The 25,523-nt window shown below is 36.5% G+C and overlaps 5 protein-coding genes across 5 annotated transcripts; 4 read left to right on the forward strand and 1 right to left on the reverse strand.

Moving 5' to 3' along the window:
• Positions 1–90: 90 nt before the first annotated feature.
• Positions 91–2,041, reverse strand: LOC111289920 (adenosylhomocysteinase 1-like). The gene is made up of 2 exons (XM_022881282.2): positions 1,263–2,041; positions 91–1,085 (listed from the first exon to the last, which is right to left on the reverse strand). The coding sequence occupies exons 1-2, from the start codon at positions 1,971–1,973 to the stop codon at positions 339–341; spliced, it is 1,458 nt and encodes a 485-aa protein (XP_022737017.2). The 5' UTR covers positions 1,974–2,041; the 3' UTR covers positions 91–338.
• A 181-nt stretch (positions 2,042–2,222) lies between these two features.
• On the forward strand, positions 2,223–7,629 carry LOC111290356 (Peptidase C78, ubiquitin fold modifier-specific peptidase 1/ 2). Its single transcript, XM_022881638.2, has 13 exons — positions 2,223–2,418; positions 2,512–2,868; positions 3,512–3,780; positions 3,935–4,022; positions 4,145–4,320; positions 4,581–4,671; positions 5,240–5,362; positions 5,482–5,529; positions 5,637–5,713; positions 6,175–6,263; positions 6,534–6,645; positions 6,821–6,923; positions 7,112–7,629. The coding sequence occupies exons 1-13, from the start codon at positions 2,244–2,246 to the stop codon at positions 7,339–7,341; spliced, it is 1,938 nt and encodes a 645-aa protein (XP_022737373.2). The 5' UTR covers positions 2,223–2,243; the 3' UTR covers positions 7,342–7,629.
• Positions 7,630–8,231: 602 nt separating this feature from the next.
• Positions 8,232–11,945, forward strand: EMB1006 (Pentatricopeptide repeat (PPR) superfamily protein). Its single transcript, XM_089768492.1, has 3 exons — positions 8,232–9,156; positions 9,279–10,974; positions 11,550–11,945. Exons 1-2 carry the CDS (start codon positions 8,270–8,272, stop codon positions 10,594–10,596), a joined length of 2,205 nt encoding a protein of 734 aa, XP_089624618.1. The 5' UTR covers positions 8,232–8,269; the 3' UTR covers positions 10,597–10,974; positions 11,550–11,945.
• Positions 11,946–14,360: 2,415 nt separating this feature from the next.
• On the forward strand, positions 14,361–20,165 carry LOC111290400 (MA3 DOMAIN-CONTAINING TRANSLATION REGULATORY FACTOR 1). Its single transcript, XM_022881690.2, has 4 exons — positions 14,361–14,642; positions 14,966–15,227; positions 17,648–17,742; positions 17,911–20,165. The coding sequence occupies exons 2-4, from the start codon at positions 14,990–14,992 to the stop codon at positions 19,723–19,725; spliced, it is 2,148 nt and encodes a 715-aa protein (XP_022737425.1). The 5' UTR covers positions 14,361–14,642; positions 14,966–14,989; the 3' UTR covers positions 19,726–20,165.
• Positions 20,166–20,315: 150 nt separating this feature from the next.
• LOC111290401 (tetratricopeptide repeat (TPR)-containing protein) lies at positions 20,316–25,432 on the forward strand. Its single transcript, XM_022881692.2, has 11 exons — positions 20,316–20,787; positions 21,162–21,375; positions 21,840–21,932; positions 22,015–22,116; positions 22,220–22,387; positions 22,468–22,556; positions 23,307–23,428; positions 23,593–23,774; positions 23,926–24,216; positions 24,697–24,847; positions 24,924–25,432. Exons 1-11 carry the CDS (start codon positions 20,600–20,602, stop codon positions 25,295–25,297), a joined length of 1,974 nt encoding a protein of 657 aa, XP_022737427.1. The 5' UTR covers positions 20,316–20,599; the 3' UTR covers positions 25,298–25,432.
• Positions 25,433–25,523: the final 91 nt, after the last annotated feature.

The raw sequence follows: 25,523 nt of genomic DNA on the forward strand, positions 1-25,523 counted from the left end.
TTACTCACCTCTATGCCTCTTTGTTCAAGCAAAGAAATTCTCTCTGATGTGGGGTAAATATTGGCACAACACAATCGAACAGAAATCAAGGACACACGAAAGGATACAACTGAGTATAATAGGAACGCATCCACCAATATTATCCACAATTAACTCCAATCAACAAAATATTGATCCAAAACAACAAACTTCTACCAAACCATCATCGATCAATCTATATGGATCGTACTAGTATAACGATAAAACACGAGCTAACTGAACTAGTACATGGATAAAACACAACTTAAAAGCTGACAATAATAACAATGAATCGGGCAATCCCCGAGACATCTATAGTTCTAATACCTGTAATGAGGAGGTTTGTAAGGACCTTCAACAGGGACACTGATGTAGGCAGCTTGCTCAGGAGTAAGCTTGGTAAGTTTAGCTCCAAGCTTCCCAAGATGAAGTGCAGCAACCTTCTCATCCAAGTGCTTGGGCAACACATAGACTTTCTTCTCATACTTGCCTGTTCCCCTCTCCTTCCACAGCTCAAGCTGAGCAATCACTTGGTTTGTGAACGAGCAAGACATCACAAAGCTGGGATGTCCAGTTGCACAACCCAAATTCATGAGACGTCCTTCAGCAAGCACAATGATGCCCCTATTAGTCTCCTGGAAGACCCATCGATCAGTTTGAGGCTTGATAGTAATCCGTTTGATACCGGGATAAGTCTCAAGACCAAGCATATCAATCTCATTATCAAAATGGCCAATGTTGCACACAATCGCATTGTTCTTCATCTGCTGCATATGACTAACCATAATAATATCCTTATTTCCAGTGGTAGTCACAAAAATGTCAGCTTCAGCAACAACATCTTCTAATGTGAAAACCGGAATACCTTCCATTAGAGCTTGAAGAGCACAAATGGGATCGATCTCTGTCACAATCACACGAGCACCAGCTGCCTTAAGAGCAGCAGCACAACCCTTCCCAACATCTCCATAACCACAAACAACAGCAATTTTTCCAGCAATCATTACATCAGTGGCTCTCATAAGACCATCAGGGAGCGAATGTCGACATCCATACAAGTTATCAAACTGCATTTAACACAAAACCCAAAATTTCTTAAACCTCAAGCATATCATCAAGGCTAATAATGTCAATCAAACAACACAAAAATTTACAGTTCATCACCTCATAAAAATTTTTTATCAACCCATGTCAATTTCAATGACTTGGCAAACGAATCAAAACAAAAGCTAATAAACTCTAACCTTACTCTTTGTAACAGAATCATTGACATTAATGGCGGGGAATAAAAGAGTCCCATTAGCCTGCATTTGGTATAATCTTTTAACTCCAGTGGTAGTTTCTTCTGAAACTCCAACTAATCTTTCCTTCATCTTTCTATATCTTTTGGGGTCTACCAACAACCCTTCTTTAATAATACTCAAAACGATCCGAAACTCAGCGTTTTCGGTCTCATTCGGGTTCGGCAACTTCCCGCTCTTTTCATACTCTTCCTCCGCCTTAACCCCTTCGTGAATTAGCAAGGTAGCGTCTCCGCCATCGTCAACGATCAAATCGGGTCCGCCACCGGGGCCCCACTCGAGAGCTTTCTCGGTGCACCACCAGTATTCTTCAAGGGTCTCGCCTTTCCAAGCGAAGACAGAGGCGGAGTCACGGGCAATGGCGGCGGCGGCATGGTCTTGAGTGGAGAAGATATTGCAGGAGCACCAGCGGACTTCGGCGCCGAGGGCGGTCAAGGTTTCGATGAGGACGGCGGTTTGGATGGTCATGTGGAGGGAACCAGTGATGCGGGCGTTTTTGAGGGGTTGGGTTGGGCCAAACTCGGCACGGCAAGCCATGAGGCCCGGCATTTCGACCTCGGCCAGCTCGATTTCGAGGCGGCCAAAGTCGGCTTGGGAAATGTCCTTGACTTTGTATTCGCGGCCGGTAGCTGTTCTGGAAACGGTGCGAACCATGGCAAGGGTTTTAGGGTTTGAGCTTTGGTACAGAAAACGAGCGGAGAGAAGCTAGCGAGAGAGACAGTGGCTTAAGAAAATCTAGGTGCTTTGTTTTAACCTTTTTTGGGTAAAATCCAACTCACGACGCCGTTTGGAGATAAAGGCCTTTAGGCTTCAGAAAATTTGAAATGGATCGAATGCCCAATAAGAGGAAAGCCCGGCCCAAAAAACCGACATCAAATTCACGTCGGTTTGAATCCGAGTTCTGATTTTGCCTTCGTGTAGTCCATGGAGAAGAACAATAGAAGCATACGAGTCGAGTGCCCTAAGCTGTTGATCAGCCGAAACGAATCGTATCTCCAATGGCTAATCGGATCCCCGTTTTTCCCTCCACTCACCATCGTCTCCACCTTCAGATGCATCCATTCCGATTCCTCGGGCCCGGATTTCCACAAGGAATCAGGTAAATATCGAAACTCTCTTTTGGAAAATCTCAATTTCATATTTAATTTATTCTTTTACCAAAATTTCGCTCATTTGATTCGAACTGGAGCAGAGGAAATCAACACGCTACTGTTGAAAGGATTCGATGTAATTGGAGCGTTAATCATTGGAAAATCCGATCCCGAAAAGACGGCGTCGAGGGCAATTGACGCTGCTCGGAAATTGAGGAAGGTTTTATCTGCAAGGAAAAGTTCGGTAAATGAAGAGACAATCGGAGCCGTTGCTGATCCCGATTCGGGGGAGATTCGTTTCTTTGTTTCGGAGACTGAGAGTTCGACGATCCTCGAGTTAGTTAAGTCTGTTTTCTACGATGATAATCCTGAGAAATTCGTGTGGGAGAGTGGTTGTTTACTTCGCTGCGAGCTTCCGATTAGATTGCCCTTCTGTTTTCCTGTAAACAAGCCTTCTGGTAGCCTCTTTTCCTTATCGGATTTGTCCATGTTTAGCTCAAATATTTGCATTATTTATTCATGTTTTATTGATTCCTGAAATTAATGTGTACCACTTCTCTATAATGGTTGAATGCTTGTCAAATCAGCTATGCAGTGTATGGCGGTGTGACATTATATCAATGTGGATGTTTAGTTGTTGAAATTGTTAAGTACTTCCTTAGAATTTGTTGATAATTGAGAATTAGTGATATTTGACATTTGTTGCTTATGAAATGAGTAATGCGATTTGTAGAGATCACGTTAGCACGTATTTGGGAGTAGTTAAATGTTTGTCGAATTTCAAGGACAATTAGAGATGATAAACTTGGAGCTGGCAAGTGATTTTAGGTGGAGGTTATATGTGCTATATACATACGCATTTAGTCACTAAGATTAGAGTACAGACTTGGTTGGTGAAGCAACCTTAATTTGAAAGGATTTTTTGAGCTTGGTTATTCTACCATGTTGGTTGCAGATCTGGATATGAAACTCTTCATTGTGTGGTGCATATGTGCTTGTTGGAAATATTGCCATAATTATTTTATGTTCCTTTTATGCTTGGACTTGTTAGATTTTTTTCCTTTCTCCTTTTAACGACGCAAGATTCTTAATGTGATTCAGACGTGGGAAATATCTTCTCGCATGCAATTGAAGGAGTTATTGCTAAGTTCAAAGATCCAAATGTTGTGTATATGGCGGAAGCATCAAGTAAAGCCTCTTTAGATGTAGTTCAACCTGTCATTCTTCATGGTGCAGAATTGGATTTTGACACAGCTATCCAAAACATTGAGGTTTTGGACGAAGCTGTTGATAATTTTCACCAAAAATTTTTACGATGTGCACACTATTGCTTGAAGAGTAAATCTACCCTTGAGTTGTTTTCTGCAGAGGTAAAGAAATTAGCATAAGAATTATCCCATATCATACTTTTATAAACAGGGTTAAATAGTTGATTTCCTTTTGGTAGGTTGTTTTATACCGCATTCTGTTCATCTTTTACCATGGCTGTTGCAATTAGTTTTTCTGAAATTTGTTTCCACTTAGAATGCAGATATAATCCAAATAAGTGTTCTGCTTAATAGATCTGAAAAGTCTCCAAAATGCAGTGCACCCACTGTGGAATACTTTCCAGGTATTGCCTTCAATTTCAAGACAGTTGCTGCTTATGTTTGTTTATTTCATTTAATACTTTTTTATAAACATTGGTTCCTAGTCAAGCTTTTGTCTCACTCTATATACATTTTCTTCTATCAGCCATGGAGGAAGCTAGACTCTTGATTGTGGATTTAAAGTTAGATGTACTCTGCTACACGGTCCAGGGCATCCCATTGATGCATGCTATTTCAAAATTAATCATCCCTGGATTAATTGACCAGTTAAATTCAATGAAGAAGATGACCTTGCCTAATCTGTTAACACAACATCCACAGGTAATTCTTTATAAAACAATGTCGTGTGTTATCAACTGTATTAACAGGAAAGGAAAAAGCAAAAAAGAAAAATAAATATGGGCATGTATTTGAAGGGGGGGATACATGTGTCCTCTTTAATGTATTAGATGTAAGATTAGGGTCACTGAAATGATTTAATGTTTTAGTTCCTCAAATAGTTAATTATTTTTTCTAAAACATCTTTGTTCTTGAATTTGATCTTTTTCTACAAATAACTTGAAACTAATTGCATTTTGCAGCTATATCCATATCACTTTAGTCTGCCTGGCATAGTGCATCCAATAACTGTTATCTATGAACTTAATTATGGGGAGACTGAAATGAAGCAAGGTACTTGATAAATTTAAAACTTTTGATTCTATTGAAGTATTCCTGAGTTGTAAGTGGGATAGCAGAAATCAGCCATTGTAGTTATTCAAGGGATGTAAAGTTAAATACCGTCAACTAGCACATCTATTACCTTTTTCTCCTCTTGTATCATATCTACAAATAAAGCTACTGCTTTGCTTGCCTTTGTTGAATAAGTTGGGATCTTTTGGAAAGCCATAACTGTGCAACCAGTTTATATATATCACTCAATTAAACCAATTTTGTTTCTTGAGGAAAAAGCGATTTATTTCTATGGTGCATTGTTACAATATCAGACAAGTATTAGGGTTTGCTATGAACTGCTTCCCAACCTTGCAAATGAAGAAAAATCTTTCTACTATTAGTAACATTTGTTTTTGCTTATATAAAAGTCCGTATACTGTTTTCTAGAAAGGTTTTGATGAGAAACTAAGCTACTAGCTTATATCATGGTCTGAAGTGATATCAATAATGTATTAAAAATTTATAATTATAACTCTGATTCTGGACCTCATCTTGATTTAGCTTAGTTGTAATTTATGTTTGTCAGTTGATGCCCGAAGATCCCTTCATCAAAGGCTAGGGTTGCCATTTGATCGTCCTCTCTTAAGAATTGCCAATGCCCTGGATTTGTCAACAAAAGACTGCTCAAGCGACAGCTCAACAAGAAGGGGTAATTGTTGAAATAAAATTCATAATAGAAATTTCGGCATTTGTTTATCACTGCCTTTCTCTTTTTTTCTGTTTATGTTACAGATTAATTTTGTCAGCTTATGTTTGTGGTAATATCAGGTTCTTCTTTGCTTAAAGATGTGCATATTGGGATTCCGAGCAGTGGGGGTTAGTTGCTATAATCTCCTTTTTCTGTTTTTACCCTTTCCTCTCTCTTCGGCATTGTTAACTTATTTTTTAGGAAAAAGAAAATGAATTTTCCATTTTTTGTGCAGTCTCAGGAGGCATTGTCTCTCTGGTTCAAGGTTCTTATGAGTACTATCATTATCTTCAGGATGGCCTTGATGATTCAGTATGGGACTTTCTTCTTTTTTTTTAGCATCTTTCATAATTCTTACAGTTTTAACAAGTTGCTGGTCTGACATGAGAATTATCATGCATCCGGGTTAGTTATCTGTTAGAGATCCATGGTATTAGAATGTGCATTGAACATTGTATGATATGCACATCAAGAGGTAGAATTCTCAAGGCACAATTTTATGCATGGTTGTGCAAGCAGAAGTATTCTTTCTTTAATGGTTTTCTAGATTTGCCAGTGCTGTCAACAAGTTGTGAAGCAGTTTTTCTGGTTAGACCTGTTTCATCATCAATGATGTTCATTCATACATTCCTAATCTTGCATTATTTTAGCATATTTTATTCTTTGTTATGTCTTCTTCTCTCTTACAATAAATTGAATATTCTTTTGATTTTGATGGGGATCATCATTTGTTCCTATGTTTCTCCGAGTAACCTATGTAGATCACTTTCTAGGGATGGGGTTGTGCTTACCGCTCTCTGCAGACTATTATTTCATGGTTCAGACTCCAACATTATTCATCCATACATGTTCCTTCACACAGGTATGAAATGGCTAGCAAGCTAAGGTTTCTAAAATTTTTATCACTGTTTCCTTTCCATTTTCTTTTTGATAGTCCCATGTATACATGTTCACTTTTAGCTCATTAACATCTGATTAAAAACCATGATTATGCTTCATATGGACTGATTATTGAAAAGTTTGGTCTGTTAATCTCTGCTTAAAGATACTGTTGCTTGAATATAGTCTTATACTTTTGAGTGCTGATGAAATACGGGGATTTTACTGATAAACATAGCACTTTTTTTCTTAGGGAAATACAACAGGCTCTTGTAGATATTGGTGACAAGGATCCTTCTTTCATTGGGTCGCGTGAATGGATTGGTGCTATTGAGCTGAGCTTTGTTTTGGATAAACTTCTTGGTGTAAGTATACTGTTCTATTTCAGAAAATTATCGTTAATAAAATCTTAGGATACTTCATTAACATTAGATATGAAGTGAAACACCATAGTGGAATTGTGTTCAGACTTTGTTAAATGTACTTTTGGCACTTCTGCACTTTTTCTACCTGTTTTTGACAAGATGCTATCTTTTGCAGGTCAGTTGCAAAGTCATGAACGTTAGGTCTGGATCTGAGCTTCCTGAAAAATGTCGAGAGCTGGCATTGCATTTCGAAAATCAAGGAACACCAATTATGATCGGTAATTAGTGAGAACAAACCTTTTTTTTTTTTAAATTTATTGCCACGTACTTGAGGTCTTTCTCTGGTAAAGTTCATGTTTCTTGGATTGGTACCATCATGCCCAACAATCCGTGCAGTGGCCCGCTGTTTTCTATCAGAAAAGTAACATGATTTCTAATCACATGGTTTTAACTTTTGTGGATGCAGGTGGTGGTGTTCTTGCATATACCCTTCTAGGAGTAGATTACAATGAAGCTACTGGAGACTCTGCATTTCTTATACTAGATCCCCACTACACAGGAACTGATGATCTTAAGAAAATCGTAAACGGCGGATGGTGTGGATGGAAAAAATCTGTTGATAGCAAGGGAAAGAGTTTCTTTTTACATGATAAGTTCTACAATCTTCTGCTTCCCCAAAGGCCTAACATGGTTTAGTTTTCTCTTATATTAGTTAAAGCAAAGGAAGCGATTGTGAATGAGCCTTGAGATGGAAGGTTAAAGCACTATTACTACATAAGTTTTAAGAGAATTGTGAATGAAGTCACCACCCTCGGTCGACATTTTTTTTTTTTTTTTTTAATTTTGTACGCCTACATTTAAAATTTTGCAATGTTCGGTCAAATGACTATGCTGGATTATTGTATTTCTAAAATATGAAAGTTGTTATGTAATAATTTGTGTTGCAACAAAAAAATAAGATATTTTTAATTTCTGTTAAATTTATATTATGATTTTTATTAAAATTTTAAATTGTATTGATTTTAATTTGTTTTCAGTGGTTAAAATTGTCAAACCATTTTTTAAGCAAAAGTTGCTCTCTCAGTCCTAGTGGGGGTTTGGATTCATTGCACCTTAAGTGCGGTGAACTTTCATTGCAGTTAAATTTAAATTTAATTTTAATAAGGTCCATTCAATATAAATTTTTTTATAAAATTTTTTTAATTATAATTACATTAACTTTTTTTTTTCTTATAATAATATTTATATTGCTGATTTCATTTTCACCGAAGAATCTCACCTTGTATTGTTGCTTTCAATTTTACCGGAATCTAACCTCATCCAATTGGACCCTTTAGCTACGCGGGAACTACGCTAGTAAGTAATACTTTATACCCCAAATGTATCTTAGCAAAAACTTCTAATTCGTAAAGGGATCCTCGTCGGCCCAAATTCAGTCGAAGGATGACCCGAAGAAACAGGCTCATGATGTCAAGCGACCAGCCCAATGCCGTTTCTTTGTTATCATTTGTCAACCACCTACACGGTGCGTTTTGCCAGGCCTGAGCGCGCTCCATTTTAACAGCACAGCGCTTGTATGAGCTAATACACTGAACTGAAATATCTATGCGGAAAACCATTAGCCATGTCCCTTACTCAGCAGACCTTGTGTTCTTCGTTCTCCTTCATCTCTCACACTCACTTCCCAAATAAGCCTTCTTCGAAACCTCCCCTCTTTCTATCAACCTCAAAACCCTTTCCCTCGTTCTCCATTTTTGCAACTCCTCCTCCTTCTTCTAACTCCTCCTCCCTTATTTTCCTTCCTTTCCTTCAGGAACCCCAACAACAAGAGCTAGAAACTGAAGACCCCAAATCCCAAGAACTTGAAAACAAGATAGAAGAAGAAGAAGAAGAAGAAGAAGAAGAAGAAGAAGAAGATGATGATGATGATGATGATGATGACATAAAAGACCCAATTATCAATTTCTTTAAGTCACGCCCCTCAACTCCTGACCCACCACGCGAAGGCAGATTCTCCCTCCAAAAGAACCGCCGTTCTTCTTGGCACCTGGCGCCGGATATTGGATCCTTACCTGACCCTGAATCTGACACCATACCCGAGTCTGATGGAGAAAATATATTGTCAGAAGCAAAACAACAAACAGATTCTACGCCTGAAGGCATTGTGGGAGAAATTGTACGAATTGCGAAGAACTTACCCGAGAATTCGACATTGGGAGAATTGTTGGGAAGTTTTCAAGGGAAGTTGAGTGAAAAGGAGTGCTTAGATGTGTTGGTTTTAATGGGAAAGGAAGGTCTTGTTTTGGGGTGCTTGTATTTTTTTGAATGGATGGGTTTGCAGGAGCCTTCTCTTGTTACGCCGCGAGCTTGTTCGATTCTGTTTCCGGCGTTGGGGAGAGCGGGAATGGGTGGTAAGTTGATGGTTTTGTTCAGGAATTTGCCGCTGAGTAAGGCTTTTAGAGATGTTCATGTTTACAATGCTGCCATTTCCGGGCTTTTGTGCTCTAAAAGGTAAGCTTTTGGCAGGTTTCATTTTTGCAGAATATAAATGTGGTTGCTTGGTAATAACGGTTCTTTACTATTTATGTAACTGGTAGGAGTAGTATTTTCTTATTTCCTTACAATCTGTATAGGTATGATGATGCTTGGACAGTGTATGAGGCAATGGAAGCGAACAATGTCCAACCAGATCATGTTACATGCTCTATAATGATTACAGTTATGAGGAAAACGGGGCGTAGTGCAAAAGATGCGTGGGAGTTCTTTGATAGAATGAACAGGAAGGGAGTTAAATGGAGTGCTGAAGTTTTGGGGGCAATAATAAAGTCGTTCTGTGATGAAGGACTGATGAATGAAGCCCTCATTATCCAAGCAGAAATGGAGAAGAAAGGGGTTCCTTCAAATACCATAGTGTACAACACTTTGATGGATGCTTATAGTAAGTCGAACCGAATTGAGGAAGTGGAAGGCCTCTTTGCTGAGATGAAAGCAAAACACCTTATGCCCACATCTGCTACCTTTAACGTACTTATGGATGCGTACAGCCAAAGAATGCAGCCGGAGATTGTTGAGAAGCTGTTGCAAGAAATGCAGGATATGGGCTTGAAACCAAATGCCAAATCATATACTTGCCTGATTAGTGCTTATGGGAGGCAGAAGAAGATGAGTGACAGGGCTGCAGATGCATTCTTGCGGATGAAAAAAGTTGGTCTAAAGCCTACTTCACATTCTTATACGTCTCTTATCCATGCTTATTCCATCAGTGGTTGGCATGAGAAAGCTTATATTGCATTTGAGCACATGAGGAGAGAAGGAATTAAGCCCTCCATTGAAACATATACTGCCCTATTGGATGCATTTAGGCGTGTGGGTGATACTCAAACATTGATGAAAGTTTGGAAGTTGATGATCAGTGAAAAAATTGAAGGCACACGGGTTACCTTTAACACTCTTCTTGATGGATTTGCTAAACAAGGTCAGTATATAGAAGCAAGGGATGTTGTTTCTGAATTTGGGAAGATTGGCTTGCAACCAACAGTGATGACATATAATATGCTGATGAATGCGTATGCACGTGGAGGGCAACATCAAAAATTGCCACAACTGTTGAAAGAGATGGCAGCTCTCAATCTAAAACCCGATTCTGTCACTTATTCTACCATGATCTATGCATTTGTTCGGGTTCGTGACTTTAAGAGGGCATTCTATTATCACAAGCAGATGGTAAAAAGTGGGCAAGTTCCAGATGCCAAGTCCTATGAAAAGCTTAGGGCAATATTGGATGTAAAGGCTGCAAAACAAAACAAGAGGGACAAGAGTGCTATCCTTGGTATAATCAATAGCAAAATGGGCATGGTGAAAGCAAAGAGGAAGACGAAGAAAGATGAATTCTGGAAAAACAAGAAACAGCATCGCAAAACTCCTGATGTTGCTCATAGTGGTCAGCAATGATGCCAGTTTTGCATTATGTGACAGCTTAGTTGGTCACCGTTGATTTTTCTTTTGGAGACTTTATGTCTTGACTACTAGTGCCCTTTGTTTTGAAAGGTTTTGAGATTGCATGAAATGTTCTTCTATCCCAGGATATGGTATCAGATGGCAATGATCGAGTGTTAGCACTTGGATGGTTTTGCGATGACAGGTGTCAAATTATGCTCTGATCCTTTATCCCACAAAGTATAATCTCAGCATTCTGTGACCAATAAGCGTATCCTTTTGTAACCTTTTGTAACCAAAGCCCTCAAAAGTTTGCTCTGATCCTATAACAATCTACTAGATTGGCTATAGCTTGTCTGTGAGAGTGATCTGGTATCAGCACAACACCAGGAGGTAATTATCTGAATTCAGATTTGATATGCATGGATTTTTTTTGGTTATCCAAGTTCTCTGGGTTAATAGAATGGACCAATTGGTTTTGTTCTTCATAAACATGAGGATGCCACTGGTAAATTAAGTTAGCTTTGATAAAAAAAGCAAAAAATAAAAGAAGTTAGCTTAGGTTTATTGTAGCGGGCAGTTCAGTGTTTTATGAACTTTCCGGATGCTCATTCCCACTTTAGGCTAGCTGACCTGCCAAGTCGTCCTCATTCCCTGACCTATCTCCATACAAGCCAACCAAGTCAGATAGTTGAGAAAGGCCCTTTATAGATGATTATGGATGTCAACCAAGAGGGGAAAAAACATAGTATTTTATCCAAGAACATAATAGTGAGATGGGTAAATAGCATTTCCTCAATGCCTTTAGCACTCTAGTTGAGGCTGTTTGAGTTAATGACTACGTTTAGCTGAGTCTCCTTTATGTTTTTATCTTCTGCAAATCCTCTCTAAACAGCAGCATTAGCTGGAGATTGATTCCCCATAATTGTTAGATATTGATGTTGTTTCTGTGTTTTGCTGTTTTGTAGAATTTATTTACTAGAGAATTTCATTTAGTGCTCATTGTTCAACCAAACTGTGGACAAGAGTATATGAACCCATGCCTTTATTTCGTCATCAATACATTGAATCTCCCCTCCATCGAGTCGTTCTTTCATGCTTTTAAAGCTTCAGGTACGTGATGACGCAATGGGAATCTCTTCTCTCTGGTGAAGAAAATCTCTTTTCACCAATCATCCAAATGAAATGAAGCATAAGCCAACCAAATGAAATGAAGCATAAATCAGTTAGGCATTTGGGGCAGTCTATATTTGGTATATGTTATTTTCTATATAAACCTTTGTCTAATCCTTGCGTTATTTTACTTTTGTCTTTGTTTGAACTGTGGACCGACTATATTATCTTCAAGCCGCCCTTTGTTTTTTCGTTGTTCTGTCTTTTTCCCTTGTTAATTTTCAGAAGCTGCTTTGTGGCTGCTTGACTAATCTCATCAAAATATGCAAATCAATCCATGTGCACGTCGGTGCCACTTATTAAAAGCTTATCCTTTCGAAAAATACAAGGATCTTGTATTGCATTAATAGTTTCCTTCCCTTCGGAGCCAAAAATTTTAAGAATCACGGGCAAGTTGCCAACTCAAAAGAAAATTTATTGGGATTTTTCGTGGAAAATTTATCTTTGGTTTTTTAATTTTTTTACTATACTCTTAATGATATGTATTATCCAGTTATTCTACTTAAATTAAAAAAATTCATTATCATGATAATTTCTCTTTTAAGTAAACGGTTAAATCAAGCAATCTTTGATATAAAGGATATGGATGGATATAATACTTTTACCAAATTTAGATTGGGAATTTCATTCCATGATAAAAAAAACAATAATTGACAAAATGAAAACAATATATACATAGGGTTAACAAGTATTCGCGATATTTAAATTTTGCCTCATATTTTATTTTTATTTTTAATTTTTTAAAAATTTTTATCAAATTCTTAATTGTTTAAAAATTTTGGTCATTTCTTTTATAAAATTATCTAAATTAATAGTAAATACTAATTAATGTCGTGTAAATAATATCGACTAATATCTTACATCTTAAACAAAACAATCAATATAAAATTTCATTTAAAGTTTAGAAATTAAAAAAAAAAAAAACCATTATCTTGAATTTTTTATATTTAAGATATATTTCATAAAATATTAATTTTAAATTAATATATTTTTATTTTTATTTTAATATAATTTATTAGTTACATTTTTTAATAGAAATAGAATATAAAATTTAAAATTAAGTTAAAAATTCAAAATCTTTCTAAAAAAAATTGAGTAAAAATATTTAAATCAGTTTAAAAAATTAAATAAAAAACTTTATATTATTTTAAACTATTAAGTAAAAATTTTTATATCTTAAAAAATCAATTTGTTAATCTATTGTTAGATTTTTCCCATTAAAAATTTTATTTTGAATCTATTCTTTATTAAAATTTTATATTTAAAAAACAAAAAAATATTATTAGAATGGTACTTACCAACGCCAATCAGATAAGGGGAATAAATCAGGATATTAAAAATGATTTTTTTTATCTTACAAATACCAAATTTTTAATAAAAAAATAAAATTTTTGGAGAGAAAATAGATTAATAAATTTATTTTTAAAATAATATGAAAATTTTTACTTAATATTTTTAAAAAATAAAGTCTTTTTATTTAATTTTTTAAAACCAGTACAGAAACTTTTACTTAAGTTTTTTAAAGCGATATGGAATTATTTGAAAAACAAATTTGAATTTTAAAATAAATTTGAATTTTTTTATTTTTTTTTATTAAAATATTATTTTATTGATAATTCATATCACAATAAAAATAAAAAAACTATTTTAAATTATAATGTTTTATAAAATAGTTTTGAAATACAAAAACTCAATTTCTTCTTTAATCATTTTTATTTTTCTTTTTCTGACTTATAAAATAAATTTTATAAAATATATTTGGAAAAATGAAAAAGATATTTAATCTTTTTAATAGATTTTTTTGATAAAAAAATTATATTTTCTATTATGGTTTTGTAGTAAAATAATATTTTTCTTAAAAAATAGATTTTTTGTTTTTAAAGTGATATAAAATTTTCTAAAAATTTTTGAAAATTTTAAATTAATTTTAATTTTTTTAAAATCTATTTTCTATTAAAAATAAAAATATTTAACTAATAAATCATATTACAATAAAATATAAACATTATTTTAAATTATAATATTTTATAAAATATATCCAAAATAAATAAAAATTTAAGATATTAACATCTTTGATCTTGGAGTGAAATTTTATTTTTATCTTATCTGTTAAGTAAGGTATCAATTGAAGTCATCAACATGATATCAATTGGTAATTACTATTAAGTGAGATATCAATTAGTCATCAATGTGATATCAATGGATAATTACAGTTTATTTGGATAATTTTATAAATGAAAAAAAATCAAAGTTAAACAACTTTAAATAATTAAGGTTCCAGTTAAAATGTTTTAAAAATTAGTGATTAAAATAAAATTTGATTTAAAATTTAAGAATCTTTATCTCTTATATATATATATATATATATATCTATCTATATATAAACCAAAGGTACTTTAGGCAATTCAAGTTGGTTACTCAAACCCTAGACCAAACCGGTTCTTGTCATGAACACGTTCCGCGTGTCAGCAAAGGACAGGGAACCGGCACTTTAGTCGGTGTTCTGTAGCAACGCTGCCACGTGGACTCCAAAAAAGAATATATCCGTAACCGTAGCCTCCCTCCTTTCTATATATATCCCCTTCTCTTACGGATTCACCCTTTTCATTCTCATCCATTTCCTCTCTCTTTCTGAACAGATTATCCGACCCGAAACTTGGATCGAACTCGGTGCCTTGAACCCGACCCTTTTTCTTTGATCTAGGGCTCCTTTTTTGGATCTCTTCCTTCTTTTTCCCTCGCCGTTTATTAGGGGGACTGGAACTTGAGCTCCGATTGAGAGATCCGATTTACTTCTGTCTTGGCTTGAGATCCGGGCCACGAACAGAAGGATCGGATACGGGTTCGAACTTCAATTTTCCTCAACCAAGTTTTACCCTAGAAAACAGGTATTTTTGCTTGCTCTTATCCTTTTATTTAGTTTTTGTTTTGGTAGATTTTGATGTAGTCGTCATGTTTGGTTGCCGGGAATATGGTGAGAAAAGGAAGGAAAACAGAGTGCTGAATGTAACCGTTACGTTTGTAGTAAAAATCCTTTTTGTCTTACTTATAGTGGATGAGATTTTACTGCATTTAACAGTTATTACTTTAATTAATTGTAATATTTGTTCTTGCGAAAACAGTCTAATCTAAAAGAAAGTAATTACTTGCTTTTTTTTTTTTGGTTAATGCTGACTTTTTTGTTTTATTTTTTCTTAAAAAATTTTAAAAGGCATTTAGAATTGGTGAAGAGTAAATGGCTTCAGGTGAGGGATTTCTTACTGATGAACAAAGGGAAATGCTAAAAATAGCAAGTCATAATGTGGAGACTTCTTTACCATCCCCAAGATTGTCATCATCCCCGAAATCGCCGACTGCTTTGCTCTCGGATCATCAATTAAAGGTCCCTGCAGGTGGCAAGGCGCCGACTGGTGGTATTGCAGTGAGGCATGTCCGCCGCTCTCACTCAGGGAAGTTCGTCCGTGTAAAGAAGGGTGAGCCTAGTCACTACTTTGGGTATTTATTAATGGTTATTATTATTTTTTTCTGAATTGTTCAATTCGATGCATTTATTCCTCTTCTCGCATCTTCGGGTATTTGTTTTATACAACTTGCTAGTTTTGCAAATGCTATTTGGTTCCTTTTGCATTTTATAATTATTTGCATATATATCTTGGATGACATTCTTCAATTTTATTGGTGGGATGAGTTGAATTTAAATCACTAAATGATATGCTAGCTGATTTTTTTTACTAAATGGAGTAGGGTGTGAGAAAAAGAAGTAAGATTTAGGTGGAGTTTTGTATGTACCAAAAAGCAATGTGTAGAAATTGACTACTATATCAATCTCACCTTAAATCCATAATTCTGATTTCCTGATCTTAAAAGATTTATTGTTAGGTCCCGGTGGATTTTGTGATATTAGTAATTTTTGTGGGTTGACATGCAATTTGCTTAGCTTGCCAAGCAATTTCCTCATAATGATACCTATTATATGGTTTACTGGTTTACTGTGATTGTAACCGGCTGGACTTTTAGCTTAATCAATTTGGGTTTCAGCAAGATGAAAATAGTTTACTGAAATTTCAAATTTTATCTGTTGATTTATTTATGTTATGTCTGAAAGTACATATAGCACTTAAAAGAATTTTATCTTGCATTCTATTATCCCATGATCTGGTGTCTTTTTGTGCTTATAATTCATGTAAGCTTAATGGTAAGCTGTTAGACTGGTATTATTATGTTTTGGGATCATTCCTTCTGGGGATATTTGATACTTATGCATTGGACCTCAAGTTAATGGTTCAGAAAGTTGTTTATGAGGGTAGTGGTACTTCCTATGAGGAGAATATCCCTAACACTGTTTTTGGTAGGAAGGACAATGGAGGGAAGGGAAAAAGGTGAAGATGGGAAAATAAAAGAGGGAAGGAATGAAGGAAAAATTTTTTCCTTCCTCATGTTTGGTACGAGATATGGATACGATAGGAAACAAAAGTTGATGGTAAAGCCATTAATCTACAATTGTTTTCCCTCCCCCTCCCACATCAGACAGTTTGGATTTTATGGGAATAGAAAGGTACAAATCCACTCGTTTTCCTTCTGTTGTCCTACCAAACAAACAAAAGGGAAGAGGGAATACCGTTGCTTTCCACCCCTTTCCTTCCTCTTTCCTCCTACCAAAAACAGTGTAAAGGATCATTCTATTTTTGTACCCAACATATGATTGGGTATTCAATGCATTTTCATGCAAAGCAGTTATCAATTTGAATTATAACATGGATATAACTACATACTCGTGTCCCAGTAATCTATGATATTTTTTATATATTTTTGTTGTTTGATATAGTTTTAATACCATGCAAGTCATGGTGGGAGTAAAGTCTTTATTTATCAACACAAGAATTGGTGGAGTAATTGGAGAGTGGATATCGTGTTGGGGCGCTGGTTGAATAAAAGATCAGCCAGACACCAAATGTGCTCAAATGGGGAAAGAAAATTTTCATTTGATCGTATTCCTAATATAACTATATAATCACGTCCTTGCTCTACTGATTTACCTGGTGCTTAGTAATTTTTCGAGGTCTGCTTAATTACAACAACGAAATTGTTAGATTTGTAGATTTTTAATTTACTCTTAATTTGTTTTTCGTATAAATGAGATGAGGGGATCATATGCTTGTTCTAGAACTCTGTTAACTTTGAATAGATATAAGATGGAGTGGAGAGGTTGCCTGATTTTTGGTTTGAATTCTTTTATAGTTGTTCTTTTGCTTTAGATTGGTTAACAGCATTTGATTGTAACTCTTCATTCATACTTTAAATGCTTGTTATATATTAATGCCTCAGTCATATTTTTTATGTACATGCTTAGTAGGAACTTGTGAGCCTCAAGTTGCAACTCAAAGGGTACGTGTATAGTGTTATTAATCTGCTGCAATAGGTTGTGCATTAACCCATTTCAAGGATAGTTGAGAAACCAAAGTGATCATATTATTCCCTTTTTTTTTTCTCTACTGCTAGTTTTGGTCTAAATATTCCCCAATGTTGCTTTGCATCTGCATTTTTATATAAAAAATACCTTGAAATAGATCTGGCAATTTAAAACATGACATGGTGACATGATTCAAAAACGATACAAAAAAAAGATACAAAGGTGGCATGGTTTAAAATTTTTAGCAAAAACCATGAGTTTAACAAAACCAAAACAATGTATTTTGTGTTTTTATGTTGACACGAATTGTGACACGTAATTTTCGTATAAAACATAGTATGAATATATGAATTGTAAGTATTTTACATGATACAAATCTACGAATCGTCAGGTTTACCTTGAAATAGGGGAGATTGCTTTACAGAGTTGTAATCTGTTTTTTTCTTACTGACTACTTTTGTATTCCTTCATAACGTTAAACAGATGGTGCTGGTGGTAAGGGCACATGGGGGAAACTGCTTGATACTGATGGGGAATCACATATCGATCGAAATGATCCTAACTATGACAGTGGAGAGGTATTCGGATCTTTATTCTCTTGTCTTTTGCATACTTGCATTTTACATTTCTTTATCCCGTAAACAAGTGTTGTTTATAGAGTTTCTAAATGCCTCTTGTACCTGCCCGGATACTTGTTTGTTAATAATTTTTTATGATGCTTAATTCTTTACCCTTGCCTTTGCCAGGAGCCATATCAACTTGTTGGGTCAGCTATTTCTGATCCCTTAGATGAATACAAAAAAGCTGTTGTTTCGATTATAGAAGAATATTTTAGCACTAGTGATGTGGACTTGGCAGCATCCGACCTCAAAGATCTTGGCTCAAGTGAATATCATCCTTATTTTATTAAGAGGCTTGTCTCCATGGCCATGGACAGGCATGATAAAGAGAAGGAAATGGCCTCAGTTCTGCTTTCTGCCTTGTACGCTGATGTCATCAGCCCACCCCAGATTAGAGATGGTTTTGTCATGCTTCTTGAGTCTGCTGATGACCTTGCTGTTGACATACTGGATGCAGTTGATATCCTTGCTCTGTTCATAGCTCGTGCTGTGGTTGATGAGATACTGCCTCCAGCTTTCCTCACAAGGGCAAAGAAGGCACTTCCCGAATCTTCCAAGGGATATCAGGTTCTCCAAACTGCAGAGAAGAGCTATCTATCAGCTCCCCACCATGCTGAACTTTTGGAGAGGAGGTGGGGTGGTAGCACTCATGTCACAGTTGAGGAAATGAAGAAAAAGATAGCTGATCTTTTAAGGGAGTATGTGGAGAGTGGTGATACATTTGAGGCCTGTAGGTGTATTAGGGAATTAGGTGTTTCATTCTTTCATCATGAAGTTGTTAAGAGGGCTTTGGTTCTTGCCATGGAAATTCAAACAGCCGAACCACTCATGCTGAAACTCTTGAAGGAAGCAGCTGAGGAAGGGTTGATAAGTTCAAGTCAAATGGTGAAAGGATTTGCTCGGTTAGCAGAGAGTCTTGATGATCTTGCTCTTGACATTCCATCCGCGAAAACCTTGTTTCAATTGATTGTCCCCAGGGCTATTTCTGAAGGATGGCTTGATGCATCATTCATAAAATCCTCATGTGAAGATGGAGAGGTTCAAAACGAAGACAAAAAGTTGAGCCAGTACAAGAAGGAGGTTGTAACTATAATTCATGAGTATTTTCTCTCAGATGATATTCCTGAACTCATCAGGAATCTTGAAGATCTAGGGTTGCCTGAATTTAATCCAATTTTCCTAAAGAAGCTTATCACTCTTGCCATGGACAGGAAGAACAGGGAGAAAGAAATGGCATCTGTTTTGCTCTCTTCTCTTCACATTGAGATCTTTTCTACCGAAGATATAGTGAATGGCTTTGTCATGCTTCTGGAGTCAGCAGAAGACACTGCCTTGGATATTCTGGATGCCTCGAATGAGCTTGCTCTTTTCTTGGCTAGGGCTGTCATTGATGATGTGTTGGTTCCATTGAATCTTGAAGAGATTGCCAGCAAGTTGCCATCAAATTGCAGTGGAAGTGAGACTGTCCGAATGGCTCGATCACTCATAACTGCACGCCATGCTGGTGAGAGGCTCCTCAGGTGCTGGGGAGGTGGAACTGGCTGGGCTGTGGAGGATGCAAAGGACAAGATAATGAAGCTCCTGGAGGAGTATGAAAGTGGGGGTGTTGTGGCTGAAGCTTGCCAGTGTATCCGTGACCTAGGAATGCCATTCTTCAACCATGAGGTAGTGAAGAAAGCACTGGTGATGGCCATGGAGAAGAAAAATGATAGGATGCTGGATCTGCTGCAGGTGTGTTTCAATGAAGGGCTAATCACTATTAATCAAATGACCAAAGGCTTCACCAGGGTCAAGGATGGGCTTGATGACCTGGCTCTTGACATTCCAAATGCAAGGGATAAATTCAATTTCTATATGGAGTATGCCCTGAAGAAGGGGTGGCTTCTGCCATCGTTTGGGGCATCTGCAGTGGAAGCTCTGCCCACATTTGCAGCCTCTTGAGAAAGAAACATATTTCCATCCCTATTTTCTCATGTATATGCTGTTGACATTCCAGTACCACTGTGCTCTTAGCAGTCTTCCAGTGCGGAGCATGTGGATAGATAGATGGATAGATAGATAGATATGGGATGTTTGGATTCCTTCTGATGTTTTCTTGTTTTTGTGGTCATCTGATGGAGATTCTTATTATCCCGGCTAGCCATTGTATAAAGTTGGTCCTCTCTTCTATATTTGAAATAGCTTTAGGCTCATGTCGCAACGAGTAGCATGTTAGTTATGGATGATATGCTGCCTGCTGTTACTTTGTGATGTATGATGGTTAGGATGGTGTCGTTTACTTCAAACCCTTCTTCCTTCCCTTTTTGGTTTTTTCGTCCTTTTGTTGCCTTTCTTGTTCTTATTTTCTTATATTATGTATTGGTTAACCATCTTTTGAAGCATGCTAAGTCATAACAGCTTTCTCATGCCACCGGTATGAGTGACATGTTTAAGAAGCGAATTCAGTTCTTTTTCATTGCCCCGAAAGATCCAAATACCAGTATCCATCGTATGTTTGATTTTGTGTTTCTCTAATAAATTCACGAAATAAGGAAAAAATGTTATGGACGAAAGTGTCGTATGGACAAATGACCACACAGAAGCAGCCAAACTTTGGGCTTTGGTCTCTGGACTCCGGTAAAGCCGAGTCAGGCCCAATTACGTAATTATGGTCCAAAAATAAACCTAAGGATGCAGAAACGAATAAAGGCTTTTGTTGGCAGCTAGGTGGCCATCGGGCTACCATCGTCGACCATCGTTCTTCTTCTATACTTTCTAGGCTTAAAGATTCTCACCTGCTCTGTTTACTTAACTGCTGCTCGGCGATTGCAACTAAATGGAACAGAAAATGTTGGAAGCGCACCAAGTTTCCATAAAACCAGAAATGGATACCGTAGGGGTAGAGAGCTCCAAGACGCCTCTTCCTCCGCCTCCCAAAATCGTGGTTTTAGCTGACCTTAACGTCAACCCTCCTGAAACCGAGGATCATGATTCTCTCCTTCTCCCTGCTCCCGACCTTACCAGGTTAAATTTCTGCCTTTGCTTCGATTCATCTTATATTTTGTGCCAATTTTACGTCGTCTTGCCCCACTTGTGTGTAATTATTTTATGATAGAAAGAAAAATGAAAGAGAACATTATAGAAAGAAAAATGAAAGAGAACATTTATAAAGGATGAGTCATGGCAGTCATAGAGCTTTCCCAGGTTTCCAATTTATCAATGTTTCGGAAATAAAATGTTAAGTTTCAGAACTAAGAGCAGTTTTGCCTGATGAAGCTTGGGAGTTAAACTGCTTCAGAAAATTCTTACTTTAACAGCTTTACTATATCCTTAAAAAATTCTTTATTTTGTCCTTGAGTGAAGTAGTTGATTTGAACATTACAATTTACATGATGTAGGTTAACTAGTGATGAAATCAGTCAAGAGAAAAGTACCTTAATTTCCAAAGAGAGTGATGCTGTAGAAGGAGAAGGTAAAAAGTTAAACAAGAAATGCCGTTCAAGAATTAGTAAGGCAGAATCTTTGCCCGATTGTGGAGCTGATGTTGATGGGGATCAGCCTAGTCAAGGGACTTCCTCATCTCGTGAGGAAAAAGTCAGCAGCCTCAAAACTGTTAGTCCCATCACTTCTTTCTTTTCCTTTTGCATCTTTAAGTTTGGTGCTATAGTTTGGACATCAAATTGAATGTGCAGTATCATCTCTTGAATGTTTTATGCCATCCGAAACCCAGTAATGGTAGTGGGGTAGGAGAGAGAGCATTAATTCCATGAGTTTTTTTTCAAATGAAGGACTAGTTTCCTTTGTTCTTTCTATTTCTACTCCTTTTTTTATAAGATTGGTTCTGCTTCTAACTGAATTGATATAGCCTCTTCTTCACTTTTCCTTGATTCAATGGGATGTGGAATAATTTCCCCTTTTTATGCTACTATTTATGTTTCATGGCTTTTTTTGGGGGGGGCGGGGGTGGGGTGGAGAAGGATGGGTTTGGATCATTCTATGGATATCTTTACAATCTTTAAACTGACATACTGCAGATGCTTTCTTCATTACTTGACAATCTTTATATGTTCTTTTAGGGCTTGGTACATGTTGCAAGGAAGATGCCAAAAAATGCTCATGCTCATTTCATTCTTGGTCTTATGTATCAAAGGCTGGGTCAACCTCAAAAGGTTTGGAATTTATCTTACTCCATAGTTTGGTGAATATAAAGTATGCCAATTACAATCAATACTGGTTTTTCTCTTTTCAAAGGCAATTTCAGTATATGAGAAGGCAGCCGAGATATTGCTCCGCTGTGAGGCAGAGATTGCACGGCCTGAGTTGCTTTCATTAGTTCAAATCCACCATGCGCAGGTGCACTTAGACATTTTTTTTTCTTTGAACTCAGTTCAGTATGATAGAGTGAATATCAGTATAGATTTATATGGTTTCTAATCTAGCATGGTTCAATATGCAGTGTATTCTCCAAGAGAATTCAGGAGATAATGGTTTTGATGAAGAGCTTGAGCATGAAGAGCTCGAGGAGATCCTTTTCAAATTGAAGGAGTCATTGCAGTCAGATATTAGACAAGCAGGTGTATGGAATACCCTGGGCTTGATACTTCTCAAAACTGGTCGTCTGCAGGTATCACTATGAAATTATCATTAGTTTGAATAGCATTTATCTCATTACTTGATCTGATATGGAGTTTAATTCTGATGTAGAGTGCTATTGCACTTTTATCAGCTTTATTGGCTCTTGCCCCTGACAACTATGATTGCCTGGGAAACCTTGGGATCGCTTACCTCCAAAGGTAAGATTGTCCTAGTTGATATGTATGTCTGCTTAAGGCTTTTGTTTTTTATTTCAAAATTGTGCTATAATGCCTTGTAGAATTGATAAATGAAAAGCAATAACCAAATGCTGAAGTGAGGATTGGAGTTTGAGCAGTCTTTTACTAAGAAAATCAAATATGGACTCTATAAGAATTTAAATAGGGTGTATTACTTAAAAATATTAATGATGTGGCATATATGAATCTGATAACTATATGATTGGATTGTTAAATGCTTGTGATTCTATGCTTTTTCTATCGTTTTCTGGTTTTTCCCTTTTGTTTCCTTTCATTTGTCCTGCATATTGGCTACAATTGTCTGTGAATTAATTTTAGATGGCTAGCCTTTCTCTAGTTGTCATTATTCACTTTGGTTATGTCAATGTTCTTAGCAAGTATTAAATTCAATTGGGAAAAGAAAAGCTTCATGTCTCCGACGTGTGCTTCGTGTGAGCATGTTTCTACTCACTTCAGGTGTTCAATTAGTTGTGGATATACCTGCAAATGAGTTTATACTTGATATGTTCATTAAATTTGTAGCTTGCAGCTGTCACATGAAGAACCATGAGCCATGACTTATGACCATCCTGGCCTGAATATTTGCTTCTATTGTTTTGCAGTGATATTATGAATCTGCCTTTGAGTCATGTATTCATTGATTCATTAATATGGTTATGTTTCATTGTATGTTGTTGTCTACATTCTAACTCAGACGGTCTATGTTTCCAGTGGAAACTTGGAGCTTTCAGCTAGATATTTTCAAGATTTGATTGTTAAAGATCAAAACCATCCAGCAGCTTTAATGAACTATGCCGCAATTCTTCTGTGTAAATATGGTTCAGTTGTTGCAGGTGAGCTTTTGATGAGTTCGAATTCCTGTTTCCCAAGTCTTTTAACTTGTTACTCATATTGTTGTTTGGAACAATTAGTCATGTAATTGCTTTTGATTGTAAATTATAAACGATCTAGACATGTTAAAAGAAAGTAGTCTGAGCTCATCCTTTTCTCTTCTCAGGTGCTGGGGCAAATGCCAGTGAAGGAGCTTCTGGGGATCAGGTTGCAGCTGTCAATGTTGCAAAGGAGTGTTTGTTAGCTGCACTAAAATCTGATCCGAAAGCAGCACATACATGGGCGAATCTAGCTAATGCATATTATTTGGTCGGTGACCACCGTAGTTCCAGCAAGTGTTTGGAGAAGGTGCTAATGGCTTATTGATATAGTCCTTTATAGCTTCTTTTTTTTTTGAGGTTGTACATTGGTGTCCTTTAACTTCTGATATACTCATGCATGCTTTTTGTGATATTCAACATGTTTTAGTTTATTCTTGCTTTTGTTTATTATTAACCAGGCTGCAAAACTTGAACCAAATTGCATGTCCACTCGATATGCTGTTGCAGTCCATCGAATCAAGGATGTTGAAAGGTATCAAGATCCTAGCGAACAACAACAGCTTTCTTGGGCAGGCAACGAAATGGCATCAGTGCTAAGAGAAGGAGATGCTGTGCCAATTGAGCCTCCCGTTGCATGGGCAGGACTTGCCATGGTTCACAAGGCCCAACACGAGATTGTGGCAGCCTTTGAGACAGAACAAACTGAGTTAGTGGAGGTTGAAGAGCGTGCTATCTTCAGTTTAAAGCAGGTAACAGTTTTGTCAGTTTAGCTTTTGTACAAATTTAATAGTTAACTTTCAAAAAAAAAAAAAAAAGCGGTTAACATGGGTTTCTTTATGTCTGATGGTTCTAACTTCTAAGCTGTCTTTTATTCAGTTTGTTATCCATAGGACAAGTAGTTCAATGATGTTTTCATGTTGCCTGAATATTTCTTACCTATATTCCCATTTAAAAGATGTAACAGAAGTCTTAATCTGGATCTTTATGAGAATTGTGTTAATAAGATTTGCATGAGACGGTAAGAGTATTTTTAAGAGAGCAGACTATAGTGTACATGATACAAAGGATCATGATCTTTTCTCCACAAGAAATTGAAAATGTTAATAGAAGAAATGTAGTAGCATATATAATTCTTTTTTTTTTTCTTGGCATCTTTTGGCTAGATTTACTGTTGAGAAATGTATTTTATCTATTGATATTTTCATTTCAATCCTGCCTGCATTAACCAGGCAACAACTGAAGACCCAGATGATGCTGTGCAGTGGAATCAGCTAGGCCTTCATAGTCTCTGTTCTCAACATTTTAAAACAGCGCAGAAGTACCTCAAGGCTGCGGTTGTTCGATTCAAAGAATGCAGCAGCTACTCCTGGTCAAACTTAGGTACATAATTCCGTTAATCATTCTCTGAAAAATATAGTTGAAGATTGAATATTCAGTTGTAAGCATATATTGCCAGGTATCTCACTCCAATTATCGGAGGAGCCATCACAAGCTGAATGTGTATACAAGCGGGCCCTTTCATTGGCAACAGTGGAACAAGCACATGCAATATTTTCCAACCTTGGAAATCTCTATCGACAGCAAAAGCAATATGAACGTGCCAAAGCTATGTTCACGAAGTCACTTGAACTCCAGCCCGGCTATGCTCCTGCATTTAATAATCTTGGTCTTGTATTTGTGGCTGAGGGTCAGTGGGAGGAAGCAAAGTTCTGCTTTGATAAAGCACTTCAGTCAGATCCATTGCTTGATGCTGCCAAGTCCAACATGATTAAAACTGTGGCCTTGTCCGGATTGTGTGCAGGCTTGTCCTCATTTCTCATTCAAGATTAAATTGCTCTCAAGGTGAAGGTACTTAACTTTCCTTAAATAGGTTTTAAAGCTGTATAAAATACATTATAAAGGAAATGTGGAGGACCATGCCTTTTTATCTTTATATGCAAATCTTTTATTTCCTTACAAAGAAAATTCTGTTCTCTTTGATCCACTATACCCTAATTTTGGTTCAGGTATGGGTGTTTAAGTTATGCTGATGCCTTATATATAAGTTAATGTATAA

Source organism: Durio zibethinus, chromosome 11 (assembly GCF_047325235.1).
Source record: "Durio zibethinus cultivar Kanyao isolate XHJ-2024 chromosome 11, ASM4732523v1, whole genome shotgun sequence".
In the NCBI taxonomy this organism is placed as follows: domain Eukaryota; kingdom Viridiplantae; phylum Streptophyta; class Magnoliopsida; order Malvales; family Malvaceae; genus Durio; species Durio zibethinus.